We start from the raw sequence: 22,196 nt of genomic DNA, 5'->3' as shown, positions 1-22,196 counted from the left end.
TGTCATGCACAGCTGAAGAAATAACTTTATACTCCCCTTGACTCAGTCGTCTCCCAATTACACAACGGACGGAGAGTCAGACTGCGGTTGGGGACAAGAAAGACAGGAGCTTGCTACAACAAAAATTGCCAAGAACGGATAATTACACAACTGCTCTCCGCATCTGCGCCTGCGCAAGGGCAGGACCACGCCTATCCGGAAAGACGCCTGGACTCTGGGCTTGCGCAGACGCAGAGCTATTTCACGGCGGAACTGGGGCGTCCGGGGCTTAGGCGGCCTAAACACCGGGTGTGAGAAAGAAGGCGGCAGCCGCGGCGCGGTGCAGTGCGCACGCGCGGGCGGTTCTCCCTGCTGAAGGGTCGCGAGGCGGACCGGGGCGGCCTGCTGGGTCGGAGAGGAGCGGGGTCGGGATGGACGAGGACGTGCTGACCACGCTTAAGATCCTCATCATCGGCGAGAGTGGAGTGGGCAAGTCCAGGTGAGGCGTGTGTGGGGGCCGTCGCGGGTCAGAGAGCCGTGACGAGGGCGGTGGAGTTGCCCTGCCGCCGTGGCCGGTGTCTCCTGGGCCGCGATGAGAACGGTGAACCGCGCGGCCGGGCTGCGGGCCTTCTGGGCCTTTCCGCCTCGCCGTCCCGCGGCTGCCGTTCCCGCGCCCCACCTCGCCCCTGCCGGGTCCACGGCCTCCATCGGCCCCGACTTGTCTGGATCGCCTCACCTCCTGTCGCACCGAGAAAAAAACGATCCCGAGGGCCCCAGTCGGCCGGCTGCTGCGCGGGGCACTGGGCGTGGCGGGCGGGCCTGGGCCCGAGTCCGGCCGAGGGGAGGCCGCTTCGCCCGGGTCAAGGCTGCCTGTCGTCCCGCGGGGTGAGAGTTGTAACTTTGTCACGTTAGGGTTTTTGTTGGGCTTTCTCTAGATGCGTACTGTTCGAAAAGGAAGTTTGGTGACGCCTTATGTCACGTTCCTGACCCACTTTGGCACACCCCATCGTCGCTTTTTCTTATGACTCAGCTGTGGAAGAACCCATTGGCCGTCAGACTGCTTAAAAAAATCACTTTAGTCTAAGATGTATGCGTAAGTTGTGGGCCACCTTTGAAAATGGAGTGTAATTGCTACATCTCATTTTGCCACATCATATAGAGATAAAAGGACCAATTAGCATTGTCTCTTCTTTTTTGGCTCTTTCTTTGGGGAAACCAATATTGACAATAGATAGTAAGACATGGATCTCTGTGAGTGTTGCAAGGGAGTTGTGACTTCATCTGCGACTTGTGATTTCATCCAAGTTGGAACAGAGTTCTCCAGGTGAAATCATCTTTGGTCACCTGATTATTATTAGCATGCTATATTCTAAGCAATCTTGATTTTTAAACAATATTCAGATTCCAGAGGCTTTAGGCAATTTCCTATTTTAGATATACCTCTTGATATCCTTCAAATCTTTTAAATCACTTTAAAAAGACTTAATTTTTTAAAAATACATAAGGATTTGAAAGCTTATTCTGTAACATATTCTGAAATTTTATGTATTTTTAAAATATGACAGTACATTTTCATAGCTTTTTTTAATTTAACATACTCGATACTAAAATGAGAGATTTGTACATACCATATTGTTAATGAAACAAATTGCATTAGCAAGATAGTATGATTCGTGTGTGTGATACTTCCAAACTAAACCAAACCCACTGCCGTGGAGTCGATTCTGACTCATAGCGACCCTACAGGACAGAGTAGAACTGCCCCATAGAGTTTCCAAGGAGCGCCTGGTGGATTCGAACCGCCAACCTCTTGGCCACCAGGGTTTCTCTGTGATGCTTAAAGCACGAATAAAATCATTTTCATGATCACTATCTATTATTGCACATATCTGAGGATTAAAAGTTAATATATTAGACATTATCTTAATAGGAATTCCATAGCCTTGTGACCTTTCTTTTTTCGTTTCTTGAGATGTGGCACTCATTTAGGCTGAAGTATATGAGATGGCCTTTTTTGAAGTCAAGAATGATCAAATGTCATTTCGTATGGTTCAAACTGATACATGTTGGTTGGCACTTTTTCTGAATGTGTTGACTGAGTGATTAGTTAATCCGTGTTAAAATTTTCTGGAAGGTTAACTGGAGGTACAGTGTTAACATAATTGAGGTTCCTCCTTTAGAGTAAGTTCTGTTAATTAGATTTTTCGTCTTCCTAGATTGAGCCCCCAGAACAAACTTATTTGGATCTCATCTACTCTAAACTGTTTCTCAATACTTATTGGTCAGATATTAACAGCTCACTGCAAAATGTTAACATCTTTAACCACCTCTTTCAAGAAAGGATAGCATTTTGGGAGAAAGTTGGCTTCTTTTTCTGCCTAGATAGACATTATTGATCAATGTGATGTGCTATAGAAAACATTTTTTTTTTTTTTCTGGATGAAATGAGAATTAATGACTTTTTACTAAAAAGCATATGCTTTTTAAAGCAAATCAGTACAAAAACATTTGTAGTGAATATAATCTTAAAGGGTTCTTCGGAGTTCTGGAGCTGGTGAAAGTGAAATATTGCTTGTCTTGTTGAGAAATTATTGCACAACAAAGAACAGTTTAACTAATCTGAAGTAGATTATTTTTCCAGTTTATTTCAGATAGTTGGAGTGAGATCAGGATAATAATACTGGTGCCACCACTTGTGTGACCTTGTGTATGGTGTTTAAACCCGCTGGGCCTTAAATTTCTTCATTTGGAAAAGTCAGAGAGTTGGAGTAGAAACCTCTCAGAGCCCATGCACTATTAAACATAAAAGGTTTTTTGGTTTTGTGCCTAGGCCTGGTGAAGTAAGGATGTAGCACAGTGTATTAGGAAGTGGAAGCCATTGCAGAGGGCTTCTGTTTTCTAAATTGCTGCCCCTCACACACCCTTTGCATCCTTATCTTTTCGTGTCAGTGTCACTTGTAAATTAAAAAGTGAAGATTAGTTACATTCACAGTGGTATACATTCTAAATGGTATAGTGGTAGTTAGTCCTTCCATTTGTAGCTCTACATGGAGCGTATTTTGTTCCTTTAACTTTGAAAATATGAGGGGTTAGATATGCATTCTTTAGAGTAATGGCTCTTAATCACTTTTGGGTTGTGGATTCCTTTAAAAATCTAATGAGGGAAATGGAATCTCTGCCTAGGAAAATGCATGCATAGAATTTAAAGTACATTTCTGGACTACCAGTGTGCCCCTGGTTAAGGTCTGCTAATTTATATTCAGAGCCCATATTAAAATGTGTTGCTTGTACCATACCAATTCCCTGCGGTTCCAGAGTACCTACCAGTAATGATAAGTGTTGTTGTAAGGATTAGAAGTTATGTAAGCAAAACCCCTGGCTTCATGTCTAGTACATTGTGGATGTTTAATAAATACTAGCCAATACCATTGTTATTTGTACTGTTATTACGGTATTTCTTATTATGACAACCGCTCTAAATGTTACTTTGACCTGTGTTTTTGTAAGAATATTTTCTGTAGTGGCCAATTACAGATACATATCTCTTCTATTCTTAAATTATGGGCAACTGAAATTTTTAGTGAAATATTCACTTTTATTAATTAAAGTTTAATTTTGGGGAGAGAAGGAAATTTTTATAAGGAGTTTTTTAAGATTCCTATTAGTGCTGTCACCTAACTGATGTTGGAAGTAAGTGAGAATGGTTATAGCCAAGTTCAATATTAAGTTGGAAAAATCTAGAATTTGACTCTGTTTTATTTTGCTGTTGTGGTGCGGTTTTTACAGTAAATACAAGAAAGAAAAATCAGGAAAGGGAGAGTTAATCTTTTAAATATAAAAACTACTAGGAGAACTTGATGTTTTGCAGTGTAGTCTGTGGACCAGAAAAACTAACAGCAATAATCATAACCTGTGGAAATAGTTATAAATTTTTTTCTGGAATTCAGACATTTGATCACTATTTTATTGATTTTATTAAATGCAAACAGATCAGTAGAATAGTCTTGTTCTAATTAATAGTTAACGTGAAGGAAGATTAATTAATTTTATAAGTCTAGGGCTTTAACAGAAACTTAGATTTTATTTTTTAAGAGCTTCTAATAACTGACACTTCTGTGAATGTTAAAATAATTCTTAAAAAAAAAACAACCCATTGCCATCAAGCTGAATCCGATTTGTAGCTACCCTATAGGATAGAGTAGAGCTGCCCCATAGAGTTTCCAAGGCATAGCTCTTAACCACTACGCCACCAGAGTTTCCTTGGAAAATAATTTTAGAAGATGTAAAATCTTAGCATATCCTTCTAAAGTGGGTGTCTTTTGCTTTCATCTCTTCCTTTCTAGTTTCTTTACCATTTCCTAGTTTTCATCTTTCATCTCTCTCACCACAACCATGGCAGTTGAATTCTTGTTGATTTTCTTGCATTTTCTGCTGGCATTAACCTTTTAAAACGTAGAGCAGTTCTTGTCAATCCTTTCTTTAAAAGCCTTCGATAGCTCCATGTTGCCTATTGGATTCCATACACCTTACCTAGCGTGGAAACCCTGGTGGCATAGTGGTTAAGAGCTATGGCTGTTAACCAAAATGTCGGCAGTTCAAATCCACCAGGCCCTCTTTGGAAACTCTGTGGGATAGTTCTACTCTGTCCTATAGGGTCGTTATGAGTCGGAATTGACTCAGTGGCAACCGGTTTGACTTTACCTAGCATATGCTAGAGAATGCCTACTTGGGCCATTATGTTGTCTTCCTACCTTCACTTTTTTACTCTATTCTTTATTCTAACAGGTCATACTACTTGTTACAAAAATGCTAGGCTTTCCCACCTTTTTGTTTTCATTTGAGTTTTAGAGTAGATTACATATCACATTTTTGTTTTTTGCATTCTAGGAGATTCTTATTTCTCCCTCCTTCATCCGTATTGGGTAAAGTATGATATGTTGCTAGTATCTTCTCAGAAGGACATTCCAGTGCAGTAAAAAACACAAATAAAAACTTTTCACACTTGGGGAATTCTGTAATGGAGCCAGGGAGTTCTAGTAAACGACTACTCCAGGGATTCTTTAATTGCCTTTCTAGTAATTTAATTTCTCTGTATATACTTGCCCTGAGGCAGTATTACTAGGGGCAGACCTACATCAGCCATTCTTAGCTGTATCTAATAATTTGTCATGAAATATAACAGTCAGGAGCACATTTATGAAATGGTTAGAAAGAAAATTCATACTCCTAATATGTCTTTTTAACATCTCTTTTAGCCTGCTCTTGAGGTTCACAGATGATACTTTTGATCCAGAACTTGCAGCAACAATAGGTAAGTCTGTGTTAAAAAATTCAGTAAAAATGCTGAATATTTTCATACCTTCATCCTTTTTTATCTAATTCTCCCTGACCTCCTCTGACCACCCCACTGCTTCCATGTCTATTGAAATCTTAGTTACCTTCAGGGCTTAACTTTGGTATTGTTAAATCTCTGAAGCCTTTCTGTATCCCACCAACCAGAAATAGCTCCCTTATTTGTTGTCTCATGGCATTTTATTAATACCACTGATATTATGATTATCTGTATACACAGTTTTTTTCCTGTACTGTGGCTTGCCTTTAGTTAGGAACACACAACAATTACTAGAGCATTTAGTATATGCCATCCTAAGAAGTGTGGCTGTGATGGTGAATAATACAGACTTGGTTCTATCATCGTGGACCTAACAGTGTCACACTGTAGAGTGCCTTAATTTCATATCATTAGCATTTGCCACAATGTCTGGCATGTGTTATAAAAAAGCGTATTTATTGATAATACTTACTAGAGATTATTAGGAACAATGATACCCGAATGCCTTTTTAAAAGGAAGTTTAGGTTGCCTGAAAGAAGCCCATGCGGTTTGCCACAATAGCTTATTAAAATATATGAAAAGATAGAAGTAAATATTTTGGTATCATGTTTAGGGAGTAGACAATAATATAAAGGTATCAAGAGAGACAGCTTGGAATAGTTGAAAGACAGCTGAACTGAGTCAGAGCTGGGTGGTAGTCTTCGCTTTTCCTTAAACTAGCTCTGTGGTCTTGAGCAAGTCATTTGGCTTTATTGTCTCCATCTATAAATTGAGAGGTTTGGATGACAGATAATATGTATTTTTTTCTAGCTCTAAAATTTCATGATCTTATGAGTAGAATGTAGGAAAGATGATACTACTTAGCATTATTTTTAGGGAAAATAGTTTCTTGTAACTGGCCATAGTTGTTTTCATTATTTTGCTTCTGTTTGCTCCCCACCCCCCAACTTTTTATCGTGAAATGATTTGAGATTTAGAGAAAAGTTGTAAAAAATAGTACAAAGAATTTGTTTATCCCACTCAAATTCCCTGTTACTCTTTATTACGTTTGCTTATCGTTCTCTCTTCTCTCTGTACACACATACACACACAGTGCTTTTTTTTTTTTGAATTGTTTGAGTCTGAATTGTAGACCCGATGCCCTTTAACCTCTAAATACTTCAATGTGTATTTGTTAATTTAATATTGCTGTCATACTGCTGTCTACATACATTCAGATTTCATCAGTTGTCCCACTAATGTCCCATATAGCAAAGGAAAAAAAATTGTTTCAGGCTTAGGATCCAGTCTAGGATCACACATTTAATTTAGTTGTCATTTCTTTTTAGTTTCTTTTAATCTAGAACAGTTCTTTAGTCTTTCTTTGTTCTTCACAGTGTTGACATTTTTGAAGAGTACAGGCCAGTTACTTTGTAGAATGTCCCTCAATTTGCATTTGTCCAGTGTGTCCTTATGGTTAGATTGAGATTATGCATTTTTGTCAGGAATTCCACAAAAGTGTTCCCAGAGCATTATGCCAGAAGGCACAAGGTATCTGTTTGTCCCATTACTGGTGATGGGACTTGGGTCACTTAAGGTGATTTCTGCCAGGTTTCTCCACTGTAAAGTTATTTTTCCTTTTGTAATTAATAAGTATCTCGTGGTAAGATAATTTGAGACTATATAGGTATCCTTTTTCTTATCATACTTTTTGCCGACATGTTTTAACATCCATTGCCTGAAACAAATATTATTGTGATGACTACCTATTCCATAGTGATACAAGTACAGGTAGTCCCCAACTTACAGTGAGGCTCTATTCTGATGACTATTCTGTAAGTTGAATGTAAGTTCTGATGCAAGTCAAATACCTTTTTTTTTTTCAGTTTTCATTATTATTGCCTTTTATTATCAGTATTTTTATAAATCTGATCTTTTTTTGTCTTTGGGGGCTGGAAACATTACATCTGAGAATGATAACATCAGCAAATTTTGCACTGCAACATGGTTGTACGTAGGTCGTATTAATAACGATAAGATGTACAAAAAAAAAACAGACAGTTGTATGTATGGTTCGTTGTAACTCAAATATGTTGTAAGTTGGGGGCTACCTGTGTTACTATAGTAGTGGTGATTTTTTAAATTCTATCATTGTCTACATTTCCTATCTGAAATTCTATAAGAAAAAGCTTTTCTTTATTTCTTCCTTTCTTTCTACCTATATGAGCTCATAAAAATAAGTACCTCTAAATTTTTAATAAATTATACCAGGTATTACTTAGCTTTTGTATGACATATTAACATTGACAGATTTACCCTTATATGTGTGAAAGACAATCATTTAAAGCAGTAGTAATTCAGAATCCATTTTAATTTGGCTTTGGGTGTGTTATTTGCTCTTTTAAAAAACTGGCATATTATAAAACTTAATTTGCTTAGAACATGCTTGGTAACGGATAACAAAGAGTAGAATAGTAACTAGCAGGAAAAGAAGCTTGCCTGAAATTAAAATTTTCTAAGGGAATGATTGTATACATGATCTAAAGCTGTTTTCATTTCAAACCCAAATGGAACCTGGCGATTTGAGAAGTGACAGATCTTAATTTTGAATTTATATCATGTTTTGTCCTTATTAATAATAAAGGCTTTGTTTTAAAAACAAATAATAAGATTGTGGCATCTTGATAAGAATGTACATAATTTGTCCCCCAAATGGGTCCTGTGTCTTAAATATCTAGAAAATACCTTTTACGTTTAGGTATCAGATTACTTTCTGCCTTATGCTATAACCCATATACACATGAGTTTTAAAAATAAAAACAATTAGCTTAAAGTTAATGGCTTTGTGAAAATTAGTGCTTTACTTCATAGTAAAATAGTAAGGAAAACTCAACTTTATTTTCAGTAATACAGCAAGACATTTCAGTTTTGTATAACACATGCTTGTAAGATAGTTGTTGGACTTTGGGTTTGAAGTCGGTACTATAAAGGTGGCATTTTCTTCTTTTGCTTACAGACAATTAGCTAAAAGCAACAAAGAGAGGGAAAAACTAAAACACAAACTCCATTTTCTTCTGAACTGGAAGACAGCTAAAACCCCAAGCCACAAAATAGGTGGGATTGTTGCCAGAGGCAGTGGAGATTAAGTAGGGTGCAGGTGGGAAAAATTAGGAGTGAATGCCACAGCTACAGAGCTCACAGCCAGCAACAAAGGGTTCCTGAAGCTGTGTGATTCCATGCTGAGGTACAAAACCTAAATTCCTTGTTTGCAAAGGCAAAGTGGGTTTCTTCAGTTAATGGCAGGAGCTTCCCTGCACCTGGTTTGATTCTAAGAGCTGGGAAGATGAAGCCAAACAAGAGTTCAAACAGATAAGTCATCTCTGCCGGAAGCTGTATGCCTGTCTCTGTAGCAGTAGGAGAGGAAATGACTTTGCATCGTGAAAGTCACGACCCCCGACTTCCATACCTCCAGTAGCCACTGAGAAGTAAAAAGTAAACAGTTTCTCATGTAAAATCTTAAGAAAGAATTTTACCAGTCCAGAACTGGAACCTCCTCCGAATAGCTGGACAAGGAAAACCTCACCGAGTAATCAAGGAATCTAGCTCAAGGCTAATACAAAGATTCAAGAAGGGAAAACAAATGATAAATGAAGAATACTCATCAAAAAAATACTGCCATGGAGAAGATGAAATTGTGAACAAACATTTTGCCATAAATTTACAAAGCTTATGAAATATTCACCTCTGAAAGCACAAAGCAGTGATAGAAGAGGTCACAGAGCGGATGGTGTCACTGCGTGAGAAAATTCATTTTAAGCTGAATGAACAGGAAGAAAAAAAAAACCATCATTGAAATGAGGGACAAATTCTCACAAAGGAGAATAGAGGCTAAAAATGGAAACGCAGGCAGAGTTTACTGAAATGAATAAGAAAGTTAAAGCCAGTTAGAAAAAAAATGATAGATATGGAAAACAGAAAAGGAGATCCAACATGTGCATATTTGAGTCTCAGAAGAAAAAAGCTTAATGGACACAAAAAATAGTTTAGGTATAATTCAAGTAACATTTCTGAAATAAAAATTAAATACCCTAAGACAAAAAACTGCAAGAATTTTTTTTTTTTTTACATGGGAGCATCTGTAAATAGAAGGTATTCATTGTTCTGCTGTGGCAAGGCCTTATGGTAGTAATTAATCAGGTGGTTACCTGAGGTACTTAATTAGCTGTGTAGATAGAATGCACTGAAAATTAAGCATGGAAACTAGATCCTTTGAGAAATGTAAAAACAACAAGAGAGCAGAGCCCAACCTCCCAACTTCTAATTTGGTATTAATTATATCATACTTCCACCACCTATTTGAACAAAATGTCAGAGAATGCTAAACATAAATAAGAAGAAAGCAGCAAAATTAAATACGTCAGTTAATTAAATGTAAATGGACCCAGTTCTCCTTATATGTAAGATTTTCCGATGGGATTGAAAAGTACTTAAATAAGGAATGGTTGAAAATAAAGGGCTAGGCTAGGCAAATGTAAAAAAAGAAAAAAAGTAGGGGTAGTAATATAACATGTTAAGGTCAAATTTGAGGTTAATGCAGTGAACAGAAAAAAGTAGGATGTCATGCAGTGATGAAAGACCTAAATGATTAACAAAGCGGTGATGGTAGACATAGACATTGAAGCTATATATAAGAGAAAAATTGTTCAAAATGCAAAAAAAGAACTTGATGACAATACAGAACAGTAGGAGATTTGTTACATTTCTTTCAGAATTAAACAGAGCCAAAAGACAAAAAAGGACACAGGGAAATAGAATAGAACCAACATATATTTTGAATGAAGAGCTCATTACTTTTAAAAGTTTGTGAAACAGTTTTACAAAATCAATCCTGGACTTGGCAACAAAGTAAATCTTTAATTAAAAAGGAGTGGAGATTTGTCAAGATACTCAAAAGGGAAATGAAGTATTGAACTAAGTATTTTGAATGAAGAGAAAAATACAACTATCAAATTTGTGGAATGCCACTAAAGCAGTACTTAGGGAGAATTCTATAGCACTAAATGGCCCAATATCATTAATACTGCACACAAGTGAAATTCTGCTGAAGATAATTCAAAAACATTGCAGCCGTACATCAACAGAGAACTGCTAGAAATTCAGGCTATGTTCAGAAGACATATGTCTTAGACTGGGTTCTCTAGACAAGCAAAACCAGTAAAATGTATAAATACATATAAACCCAAAACAAAACCAAACCCAGTGCCGTCGAGTTGATTCCAACTCATAGCGACCCTATAGGACAGAGTAGAACTGCCCCACAGAGTTTCCAAGGAGCACCTGGTGGATTGGAACTGCTGACCCTTTGGTTAGCAGCCGTAGCACTTTACTACGCCACCAGGGTTTCCACAAGTACGTATAGAGAGAGATTATAGCAAAGAAACAGCTCACACAATTGTAGAGGCTGGAACATCCCAAATCCGTGAATTGGGATAGAGGCATCACCTGGTTCACATAGCCACAGGGGCTGGCGAACTCAAGACTGGCAGGTTGGAAAGCAGGGCTTTTACTCATAGGCTGTGAATATCGATGAATCCCAAGATTGGCAGGCAAGACTGCAAGGCTTCTTCTGATTTACATAGCTGAAGGGGCTGATGAACCCAAGATCAGCAGGTCAGAGAGCAGGGCTCCGCTCACAGGCTGTGAGGATGGATGATTCCCAGGATTGGCAGATAAGCTGATAGTGCAAGTCCCAAGAACTGGAGGTCAGACAAACAGGAGGCAGCCACAGTATTCAGAGCGAGCAAAAAGCCAGAACATCTGCTTATATTTGGATGCAGGACACACCCCCCAAGGAAATACCCTTTCAACTGATTGGCCACTCACAGCAGATTCCATCGTGGGAGTGATCACATGTAAACACTGAGAATCATGGCCCAGCCAAGTTGACACACAATCTTAACCATAACAGTCCACCCCTTGCCAACTTGGCACATGTGCACATCTCCTTAAACCATACATAATCTCTGAATTAAGACAATTGAAAAGTCATACTTGGGCTTATACAACTAACACATGTACAACTGAAAACGTACCAGCCCTGTTTATAGCTTGTTTTTTTATAAGTGAAGAAAACAAAAATATTTGATGCACACATACAAAGCAGAAATACTCTAACAATCACAGTCCTTGTTTCTGCAACTGGTCATGTGGCTGTAACTGGTATTTAGAACTACCCCCTTCCACCAGCCATTCCGTATTCCCTTTGCCCTCAGCAAGCACCTCAGCTAGTTGTGGTTCTTTGCCAGGTGCGGTGACCCAAACCTTCATTCCTGAAGGGTCTGGGTCATTAGTAGTCACCTTGGAATTGGGTTGCTGTAGTTTTCCATTGACTTTAATCACAGGGCATGGTAGTACTAAGAGATGCCCTAAGGGATCTCCTGTGTTCCAGACATACTCGTCTTAACTTCCATTAAAGCCCAAACCAAACCTGTGGCCGTCAAGTTGATTCCGACTCATAGCGACCCTATAGGACAGAGTAGAACCGCCCCATATGGTTTCCAAGGAGCGCCTGGTGGATTCAAACTGCCAACCTTTTGTTTAGCAGCCGTAGCTCTTAACCACTGTGCTACCAGGGTTTCCTAATCTCCTTTATGCAATATCAATCTGATTTTCTCTTGGTAATCAGGATCAGTCACATCAACCAGTATGGTAACTCCCTTCTTTGCCTGTTGATCTAGAGGCATAAGGAACCCAAAGTGGCCAGGTGGCATTCTTAGCCAGTGATATGTCTCCAGGTGGTAGCATTCTTCCCTTTGGAACTAACCCCTCTAGACCTGCAGAGCATAAGGCCACAGGGACAGGAAGCAAAGATCTCGTGAGTGGGTCACTAGGGGTAATAGTGAGTGGTACCACTCCCATTTCCACCCCTCGATTCTTGAACCCATGAATCCTGGCTATGGGAAAAACAGCACCATATATTGGATGCTGGTTTAGAGCATATACAACCTCCTGGAGAACAGTTCCCCAACATGCAAGGTATTGCCACCTAGCTGGCACCATAATTGTGTCTGTAGCAAGCCATTCCATCATTCTGAACTAGCTGCTTCAGGATGATGGGAAACTTGGTAAGACCAGTGAATTCCATGAGCATGGGCCCACTGCTGTACTTCATTTGCTGTGAAGTGAGTCCCTTGATCTGAGGCAATGCTGTGTAGGATACCATGATGGTGGATAAGGTGTTCTGTAAGTCCATAGATAGTAGTTTTGGCAGAAGCAGGGAAGGCAGATCCATATCCAGAGTAAGTACCTGTTCCAGTAAGGGCAGAACACTGCCCTTTCCATGATGGTAGTGGCCTAATGTAATCAACTTGCCACCAGGTTGCTGGCTGATCACCGCAAGGGATAATGCCATATCAGGGACTCAGTGTTGGTCTCTGCTGCTGGCAGATTGAGTACTCAGCAGTGGCTGTAGCCAAGTCAGCTTTGGTGAGTGGAAGTATAGGTTGCTGGGCCCATGCATAACCTCTATCCCTGACAGCCTGGCCACTTTGTTCATGTGTCCATTGAGCAATGATGGGTGTAGCTGGGGAAGGAGACTGAGTGGTTTCCACAGAATGCATCATCCTTTCCACTTGATTGTTAAAATCATCCTCTGCTGAGGTCACCTTTTGGTGAGCATTCGCATGAGATACAAATATCTTCACTTCTTTGGCCCCTTCAGAGAGGTCTGTCCACATACCTCTTCTCCGTAAATCCTTGTCTCCAATTTTCCAGTCATATTCCTTCCAAGTCCCTAACCATCCATCCAAACCATTGGCCATGGCCCATGAATCAGTATGCAGTCACACATCTGGCCATTTCTCCTTCCAAGCAAAGTGAGCAGCCAGGTGCACTGCTTGAAGTTCTGCCCATTGAGAGGATTTCCCTTCACCACTCTCCTTCAGGGAGGTCCCAGAAAGGGGCTGTAGTGCTGTTGCTGTCTCCTTTGAAGTGGTGCCTGCATATCACACAGAAACATCTGTAAACCACGTACGAGTTTTTTCTTCTTCAGTCAACAGATCATAAAGAACTCAACCATGAGGCCGTAGGTACAGACTGGGAGATGGAAAGTAATGTGACAGGAGTGAAGGCCATGGGAATTTGGGCTGCTTCCTCATGCAGCTTACTTGTGCCTTCAGGTCCTGCTTGGGCTCGATCTCGTATATACCACTTCCATTTGGTGATGGAATGCTGCTGTGCACGTCCAGCTTTATGGCTGTATGGGTTAGACAACCCCCGGTTTGTGACGGGCAGCTCAGGCTGCATGGTGACTTGGTGTACTGTGGTTTAGCATTCAGTCTCTACTAAGGCCCAGTAACAAGCCAAAAACTGTTTCTCAAAAGGAGAGTAGTTATCTGCAGAGGATGTCAGGACCTGCTCCAAAATCCTAAGGGTCTGTGCTGTGATTCACCAATAGGGGATTGCCAAAGACTCCAACAGCATCTCTATCTGCCACTGACCCTTCAAGCACCATTGGATCAGCTGGATCATATGGCCCAAGTGGCAGAGTGGCTTGCACAGCAGCCTGAACCAGTTGCAGAGCCTTCTCTTGTTCTGGGCCCCATTCAAAAGTAGTCACTTGGTAAATAGTCCAGAGTAGCACTCTCAACTGAGGAATATGTGTCGCCTCCAAAATACAAAGAGGCCCAACTAGGCATTTTGCCTTTGTCGTAGTCATCTAGTGCTGCTGAAACAGAAATACCACGGGTGGGTGGCTTTAACAAAGAGAATTTATTCTCTCACAGTTCAGTAGGCTACAAGTCCAAATTCAGGGTGTCAGCTCCAGGGGAAGGCTTTCTCTCTGTGTCGGCTCTGGAGGAAGGTCTTTATTATCAGTCTTCCCTTGGTCTAGGAGTTTGTCTGTGCAGGAACCTTGGGACCAGAGGATGTGCTCTGCTTCCGGCACTGCTTTCTTGGTGGTTTGAGGTCCCCCCATCTATCTGCTGGTGCCTCTCTTTTATATCTCAAAAGAGTTTGGCTTAAGACGCAGTCCGATCTTGTAGATCTCATCAACACAACTGTTCCTAATCCATCTCATTAACATCATAGTGATAGGATTTACAATACACAGGAAAATCACAAGATCATACAATACTGGGAATCATGGCCTAGCCAAATTGACAGAAATTTTCAGGGGGACACAATTCAATCCATGACAGTCTCCTTTTTAGTTGTGGGAGCAGCCAGATGCAATAACTTAATCCTTCACTTTAGAAGGAATATCTCGATGTGCTCCACACCGCTGGAGCCCCTAGAAATTTCGCTAAGGTGGAAGGTGCCTGAATTTTTGTGACATTAATTTCCCACCTTCTAGCATGCAAATACAGGGTCGCTATGAGTCAGAATCGACTCGAGGGCAGTGGGTTTGGTTTTGGTTTGGTTTTAGCATGCAAATAAGTCCAGAGTAATTGACACTTCTTCCTTAATAGGTCCAGTCAGCATATGTCATCAATGTAATGGACCAGTGTGACGTCTCGTGGAAGGGAAAGGCAATCAAGGCCCCTGTGGACTAAATTATGGCATAGGGCTAGAGAGTTTTTTTTTTTGAAAAGTGAAGGTGTATTGCCAACTTTGCTGGCTGAAGGCACACTGCTTCTGATGGTCCTTCGAAACAGGTATGGAGAAAATGGCCTTAGCCGGATCAGTAGCTGCTACCGGATACCAGGAGGTGTATTAATTTGCTCACGCAATGAAACTACATCTGGAACAGCAGCTGGTATTGCAGTCACCACCTGGTTGTTTTCGATAATCTACATTCATTCTCCAAGATCCATTTGTTTTTTGCACAAGCCAAATAGATGAGTTGAAGGGAGATGTGGTGGGAATCACCACGCCTGCATCCTTCAAGTCCTTGATGGTGGCAGTAATTTCCGCAGTCCCTCCAGGAATGCAGTATTGCTTTTGGTTTCCTATTTTCCTTGGTAGGGGCAGTTCTAATGATGGCTTCCGCTTGGCTTTTCCAATAGCCCTTACTTTATTTGTCAGGGATGCAATGTGGGGGTTCTGCCAGTTGCTGAGTATATCTGTTGCAAGTATGTGTTCTGGAACTGCGGAAATCACTACAGGATGGGTTCGGGGACCCACTGAACCTACTGTGAGATGGGCATGAGCCAAGACTGCATTAATAACCTGACCTCCATATGCCCCCACTCTGACTGGTGGGTCTCCTGGAATTAGTGCCAATTCAGAGCTAGTATCCAGTAATCCCCAAAAAGTCTAATTATCTTCTTTTCCCCAGTGAACAGTCACTCTTGTAAGGGCAGTAGATGTCTTTGAGGGGGAAGTCTGGGAGAAAGATTAATAGTAAAAATTTTTGGCAGTGTGTTGGGGTCCTTCCTCAGGGGGACCCGGCCTCACCTTCATTCAAGAGGTTGTGGGTCTTTAAACTCGCTCAAATCCGGGAATTGATTGAGGGACCATGACTCTGTATTCTGGCGATTTGAGTTAGACTGCTGTTTACCAGACCTAGAATTCACCCGTTTGTTCAGATCAAGTAAATATTTAATAGATTTCTTATCTGTTTCACTCCTAGGGACACCATGACTAAATCGCCAGTGCTATAAGTCCATACAAGTCAGACTGTTCTGATTACTGCTTTGACTTCACTGTCCATTACTGTAACCACGTCTACCTTGTCTTTGTTGATTGAGTGCAGCCGCTTGGCCTGTACTACCATGGGGTTCAGTCAGCCCCATTGTAGTTAGGTGTCTTAATTTAGTTAGGGCAGTTCCAAACTGTCAAATCTGATTTATATAAAATAACAGTCACAGCAGTCTTCAAGGATGCTGGAGCTCCTCTCACAAATTTGATCATCACCGTTGCGGTAAAAGGTTTATCCTCTGGACACTGCATGTGTGGGTCTGTGGGTCTGAACTGATAAATCCACTCTAGCATGCCAATTTCCCTAAGCCTTTGGATACTTTTGTCTATAGTATACCAAAGCAGGTCTGGTACTTCACCTTGATTTAGTGTAGGCCACCTAGTAATCCATGCCAACAAAATAAACTATTAGATGCTTTCCTAACTTCTGGAGATGAAACACTGAATGAAGAGTCTGTGCTTATTGGACCCATATCAATAAACTCAGACTGATCCATCTTCATGTTTCTTGCACCATTATCCCACACCTTTAATAGCCATTCCCACACATATTCTCCAGGTTCCTGTTTGTACATGTTAGAAAAGTCAAGCAGTTCTTTTGAAGTGTAGCATACCTCCCCCAGGGTCATGCTTTGTACTTCACCTTTTGGGGTTTACTGGGACTTAAGTCTAGTTATAGGTCTAGAAGCCAGAATCTGCAGTGTGGAATTGTTTTGAGAACTTTCAGCATTGTCTCGTAAAGCATCTACCTCAGGCAATGACTCAGGCAGTGACTCAGGCAAGGGCTGTTTAGAGGCAGCTGGGTTAGGGCTAATCTCATTAGATGGTAGCGGAGGGGCTGATGGTTTTCCTGGGCAGGGTGGTTTAGCAGACAAACATGAAGTAATCTCTTCAGATGGGAGTGGTTCTGTTGGCAGGAGTGATTCAAGGGAATTTAGGGGCTCGGTGTTTCCAGCCTTCTGATTGTCTGCCTATATGTTCCCATCCCAAGTTTCAGGATTCTGTTTTTTCCCAATCAGTGGCCTTACTTTAACTTCAGACACCTCTCGAGGTTGGCAGTTGAGCTGGTGTAATTCACCCACTCTTACAATAAGACTCTGGGTTTGGTTTTTGGCAGGATAAGCTCTGTTGCTAGAAGAAATAAGACTTTCTTTCAAAGCACAAGTAGAAACTTTGAGGTCATTTATGTGGCACTTGAGCTTTGACTCTGAAGCCCTGAGTGCATCTCTTTTCTTTCACCAGTTTGTCTATCGAAAGTAGAACCAACCATCCAGCTTCCTTATTCTCATTCTGACAGAACTGTAGAAAGATACCACACATGTGTTCACCCAGAGCCTGCCTTTCACCAGTACCTGATGTATTGGTGGTGATATTTTGTGTATATATATCGCCACCTCATGCCTTGTGTTAGCAGTGCCTCTTTACTGCTGGAAGCAGAGTCATCAACATCTTTAAGACTAAACAGACTTGAGAACAAGTTTACAAAACTCATCCTTGCAATTTTGTTTCTCTAGAACCACTCTCACTACCAAATGTCTTCGGCTGGGTTCTTTAGAGAAGCAAAACCAGTAAAGCATATAAATGTATATAAAGGGAGATTTATATCAAAGAAATGGTTCATGTGATTGTAGAGGCTAGAACAGCCCTAGTCTGTGGATGAGGATAGAGGCTTCTCCCAATGTACGTAGCCACAGGGGCTGGTGAACTCAAGATTGGCAGGTGGGAAAGCAGGGCTTTGGCTCACAGGCTGTGAATATTGACGAATCCCAAGATTGGCAGGCAAGACTGCAAGGCTTCTCCTGATTCACATAGCTGCAGGGACTGGTAAACCCAGGATTGACAGATAAGCTGATAGCTCAAGTCCCAAGAACCAGAGGTCAGACAAGCAGGAAGCAGCCACAGGATCCTGAGCAAGCAAAAAGCCGGAATGTCTGCTTATATTCGGATGCAGGCCACACCCCCAAGGGTCTCCCTTTCAATCGATTGACTACTCACAGCGTATCCCATCATGGGAGTGGTCACACGTAAACACTGAGAATCATGGCCCAGCCAAGTAGTGACACGATCTTAACCATCACAGTGTGGAATGAGGGATATCATTGCTGATGTCAGACGTATCTTGGTGAAAGCAGAGAATACCAGAAAGATATTTACGTGTGTTGTATTGACTATGCAAAGGCCTTTGACTGTGTGGATCATAACAAATTATGGATAACATTGCAAAGAATGAGAATTCCAGAGCACTTAATTGTGCTTGTAAGGAACCTGTATGCAGACCAAGAGGCCGTTGTTTGAACAGAACAAGGGGAAACTGCGTGGTTTAAAGTCAGTAAAGGTGTGCATTACTGTTGTACCCTTTCACCGTATTTATTCAATCTGTTTTCTGAGCAAATAATCTGAGCAGCTGGACTGTATGAAGAAGAACATGGCATCATGATTGGAGGAAGACTAATTAACCTGCAGTATGCAGATGACACAACCTTGCTTGCTGAAAGTAAAGAGGACTGAAAGCACTTACTGATGAAGATAGAAGACTGCAGCCTTCAGTATGGATTACACCTCAACATAATAAAAAAACCATTGCTGTCAAGTCTATTCCTACTCAGTGACCCTATGGGACAGGGTAGAACTGCCCCATAGGGCTTCCAAGGAGAGGTTGGTGGATTTGAATGCCAACCTTTTGGTTAGCAACTGAGCTCTTAACCACTGCATCACCAGGGCTCCCCTCAATATAAAACAAAAATCCTCACAACTGGACCAATAGGCAACATCATGATAAATGGAGAAAATATTGAAAGTTGTCAGGGATTTCATTTAACTTGGACCTGCAATCAGTGCCCATGAATGTAACAGTCAAGAAATCAAATGAAGTATTACATAGGGCAAATCTGCAAAGGATGTCTTTAAAGTGTTAAAAAGTGGACATGTCACCTTGAGGACTAAGATGTGTTTGACCCAAGCCATAGTATTTTCAATTGCCTGGTCGATGAATAAGAAAGAATAAGTGAATAAGAAAGACCAAAGAATTGGTGCCTTTGAATTATGGTGTTGAAGAATATTGAATATACCATGGACTGCCAGAAGAGCATACAAATCTGTCTTGGAAGAAGGATAGCCAGAATGCTCCTTAGAAGCAAGGATGGTGAGACTTCATCTCAGGTACTTCGTACATGTTATCAGGAGGGACCTGTCCCTGGGGAAGGACATTCAACTTGGTAAAGCAGAGGGTCAGTGAAAAAGAGGAAGACTCTCAATAAGATGGATCGACACAGTGGCTGCAACGATGGGCTCAGACGTAGCAACAGTTGTGAGGATGGTGCAGGACCAAGCTGTGTTTCGTTTTGTTGTACGTAGGGTCGCTATAAGTTGGAACTGACTCAACAGCACCTAACAACAGCAAGAGATTTTACAAGACATATTCTGGGGCAATCTCTTTATTCTTTCAGGAAGTATTTTTGTCCTGTTAGATTCCTGGGGAGCCCTGGTGGTGCGGTGGTTAGAAGGTCAGCAGTTTGAATCCACCAGCCGCTCCTTGGAAACCCTGTGGGGCAGTTCCTATAGGGTCGCTGTGAGTCAGAATCAACTCGATGGCAATGATTTTTTTTTTTTTACATGTTCCTAGCATATGAGTTCATAGTGTTTTTTTTTTTTTTTAATCACACAGTAAAATTGACTTCTTGTATACAGGTTTTTGAATTTGAAAATTTTTATCTTAACACGTGTATGATCATATGGCGCCTTGGTGGCACAGTGGTTAAGCGTCTGGCTGCTAACAAAAAGATCGGCAGTTCACATCCACTAGCTGCTCTTTGGAAACCCTATGAGGCAGATCTACTCTTGTCTGTATGGTCCCGTGAGTTGCAGTGAACTCGACAGCAACGGGTTTGGGTTTTCTATATGGTCATATAACCACCACCACAGTGAGGATGCCACGCAGTTCTGTCATCCCCCAAAACTTGTGCTGTGCTTTTATAGTCATATTTTTCTTTACCTCTGGCCCCTGGCAACTGCAAATCTGTTCTCTATCACTATAGTGTCTTTTCAAGAATTCTATATAAGTGAAATCATAGAGCATGTTAACTTTTTGAGGTTAACTTCTTTCACCTAGCATAATGTCTTTGAACTTCATCCAAGTTGTAAGTCCCGTTGCCATCAAGTCGATTCCGACTCATAGCGACGCTACAGAACAGAGTAGAGCCGCCCGTAGAGTTTTCAAGGAGCGCCTGGTAGATTCGAACTGCTGACCTTTTTGGTTAGGAGCCATAGCGCTTAACCACTACGCCACCAGGGTTTCCAAGTTGTAAGTACTAGTGGTTTATTCCTTTTTATTGCTGAGTTGTGTTCCATTGTATGAATGTACCTACCACTGTTCTGTTGTTTTATCCATTCACGTTTGTTAGATGTATTCCTAAGTATTTCAAAGTTTTTGATGTAAAATGGTATTTAAAAAAATTCAATTATCCGTTGTTTGTTGCTAATATATACAAATAGAGTTGATTTTTTTTCCTTTGTTATGTTGGTTTTGTATCCTGTAGCCACGCCAAACTTGCTTATTACTTTTAGGAGCTTTTTTTTTTTTTTTTTTGTAGATTGCATTGAGTTGTCTTTATTTTTCCTTTCTAATCTAGATGCCTTGTATTTCTTTTTCTTGCCTATTGTCCTGGCTAACAATCTCCAGTATAATATTGAATAGAAGTGGTGTGAGCTAATATTGTTAATGTATTTTGTTCCCAATATTAAGGGGAAACATTCACTCCTTCATAATTATGTGTGATGTTAGCTGTACGTTTTCCATAGACGGCCTTTAACAGATTGAGGAAGTTCCGTCTATTCCTAATTTGCTGAGAGGTTTTATCAGGAATGCATGTTGAATTTTGTCAGATGTTTTTCTCCATATGTTGGGATGATCTCGTGATAGATACTTCTCTTAGTTTGTTAATATGGTGAAGTACACATTGATTTTTAATGTTAACCAACTTTGCATTTTTGGGATAAGCCCCATTTGGTCGTGATGTACTTTTCTTTTAAACATTTTTAGGTTCTTTATAAAATTTTGTTTGGAATTTTCTTATGTTCCTGGGACATATTTTCTGTAGTTTTGTTTTTTTACTTGTAGTATTTTTGTCTAGTTTTGGTGTCAGGTAATGTAGAACCCATAGGATGACTAAGGAAGTATTCCTTCTTCCTCAATTTTTGGTAAGAGTTTGTTTAGAGTAGATGTTATTTCCTCCTTACATGTTTAGTACCACCTGGGCCTTGAGTTTTTCTTCATGGGAACATTTTTAACCATAGTTTCAATTTATTTAATAGATTTAAGGATATTCAAGTTATCTCTTTCTTCTTGAGTCAGTTTTGATAGCTTTTAATTTTTCAAGGAAATTATCCATTTCATCTGAGTTGTCAGATGTATTGGTATAAACTTATTCATAACATCCCCTCATTATCCTTTTAACATCAATAGAAGCCAAAAGTGACATGGTATCTCTCATTCTTCATAATGATAATTTTTGTATCTCTCATTCTTCATAATGATAATTTTTATTTTTTCCTTTTTTTCCAGTGTGGCTGCAGGTTTATCAGTTTTATTGATTTTTCTTAAAAGAACCAGCTTTTATTTTCATTGATTGTTGTTCTTCTGCTTTGAATTTCATTGATGTATGTGTGCACTTTATTATTTCCTTTTTCCTGCTTGTTTTGGACTGAATTTGATCTGCTTTTTCTAATTTCTTAAGGCGGAAGCTGAGGTCATTGATTTGAGTTCATTTTTCTTTTCTAATATGGGCATTTAGTACTATAAAGTTCCCCCTAAGCACTGCTTTAGTGGCACCCCACAAATCTGATATGTTATATTTTTCTTTTCATTCGAAGTGCTTAGTTCAGTACTTCATAATTTCCCTTTGAGCATTTTGATTATGATGTTTCTTGGCATAGCTTTCTTCATGTTTCTTCTGCTTGAAGCTCATTGAGTTTCTTGGATCTATAGATTTATAATTTTCATCAAACTTGAAATTTTTTTCAGTGATTATTTTTTCCAGTATATTTTCGACTCCTCCCTCCCCCCCTTTCCTTTTTTCATGGCCTCTAATTGTTTATATATTAGGCTGCTTGAAGTTGTCCTGTAACTTAGTAATGCTGTGTTATTTTCTTTTCACTCTGTGTTTCGTTTTAGATACTTTCTGTGGCTGTTCTTCAAATTCACTAATCTTTTCTTCTGCAATGTCTAATATATTGTTAATCATATCCAGTGTTATTTTCATCTCTGGGGTT

General features: G+C 40.3%; 1 protein-coding gene across 1 annotated transcript in view; it reads left to right on the top strand.

Moving 5' to 3' along the window:
- The first annotated feature begins 229 nt into the window (after positions 1–229).
- Positions 230–22,196, top strand: part of RAB18 (RAB18, member RAS oncogene family) — a 38,804-nt gene continuing 16,837 nt past the window's right edge. Inside the window, exons 1-2 of the mRNA XM_049881761.1 lie at positions 230–478; positions 5,235–5,290. Coding sequence (XP_049737718.1) covers positions 411–478; positions 5,235–5,290 — 124 coding nt within the window. The 5' untranslated portion in view covers positions 230–410. The remainder of the gene's footprint in view (positions 479–5,234; positions 5,291–22,196) is intronic.

Source organism: Elephas maximus, chromosome 4, assembly GCF_024166365.1.
Source record: "Elephas maximus indicus isolate mEleMax1 chromosome 4, mEleMax1 primary haplotype, whole genome shotgun sequence".
Lineage (NCBI taxonomy): Eukaryota > Metazoa > Chordata > Mammalia > Proboscidea > Elephantidae > Elephas > Elephas maximus.
The sequence above is the reverse complement of the archived record's forward strand: the minus strand, read 5'-3'. Positions and strand labels throughout refer to the sequence as shown.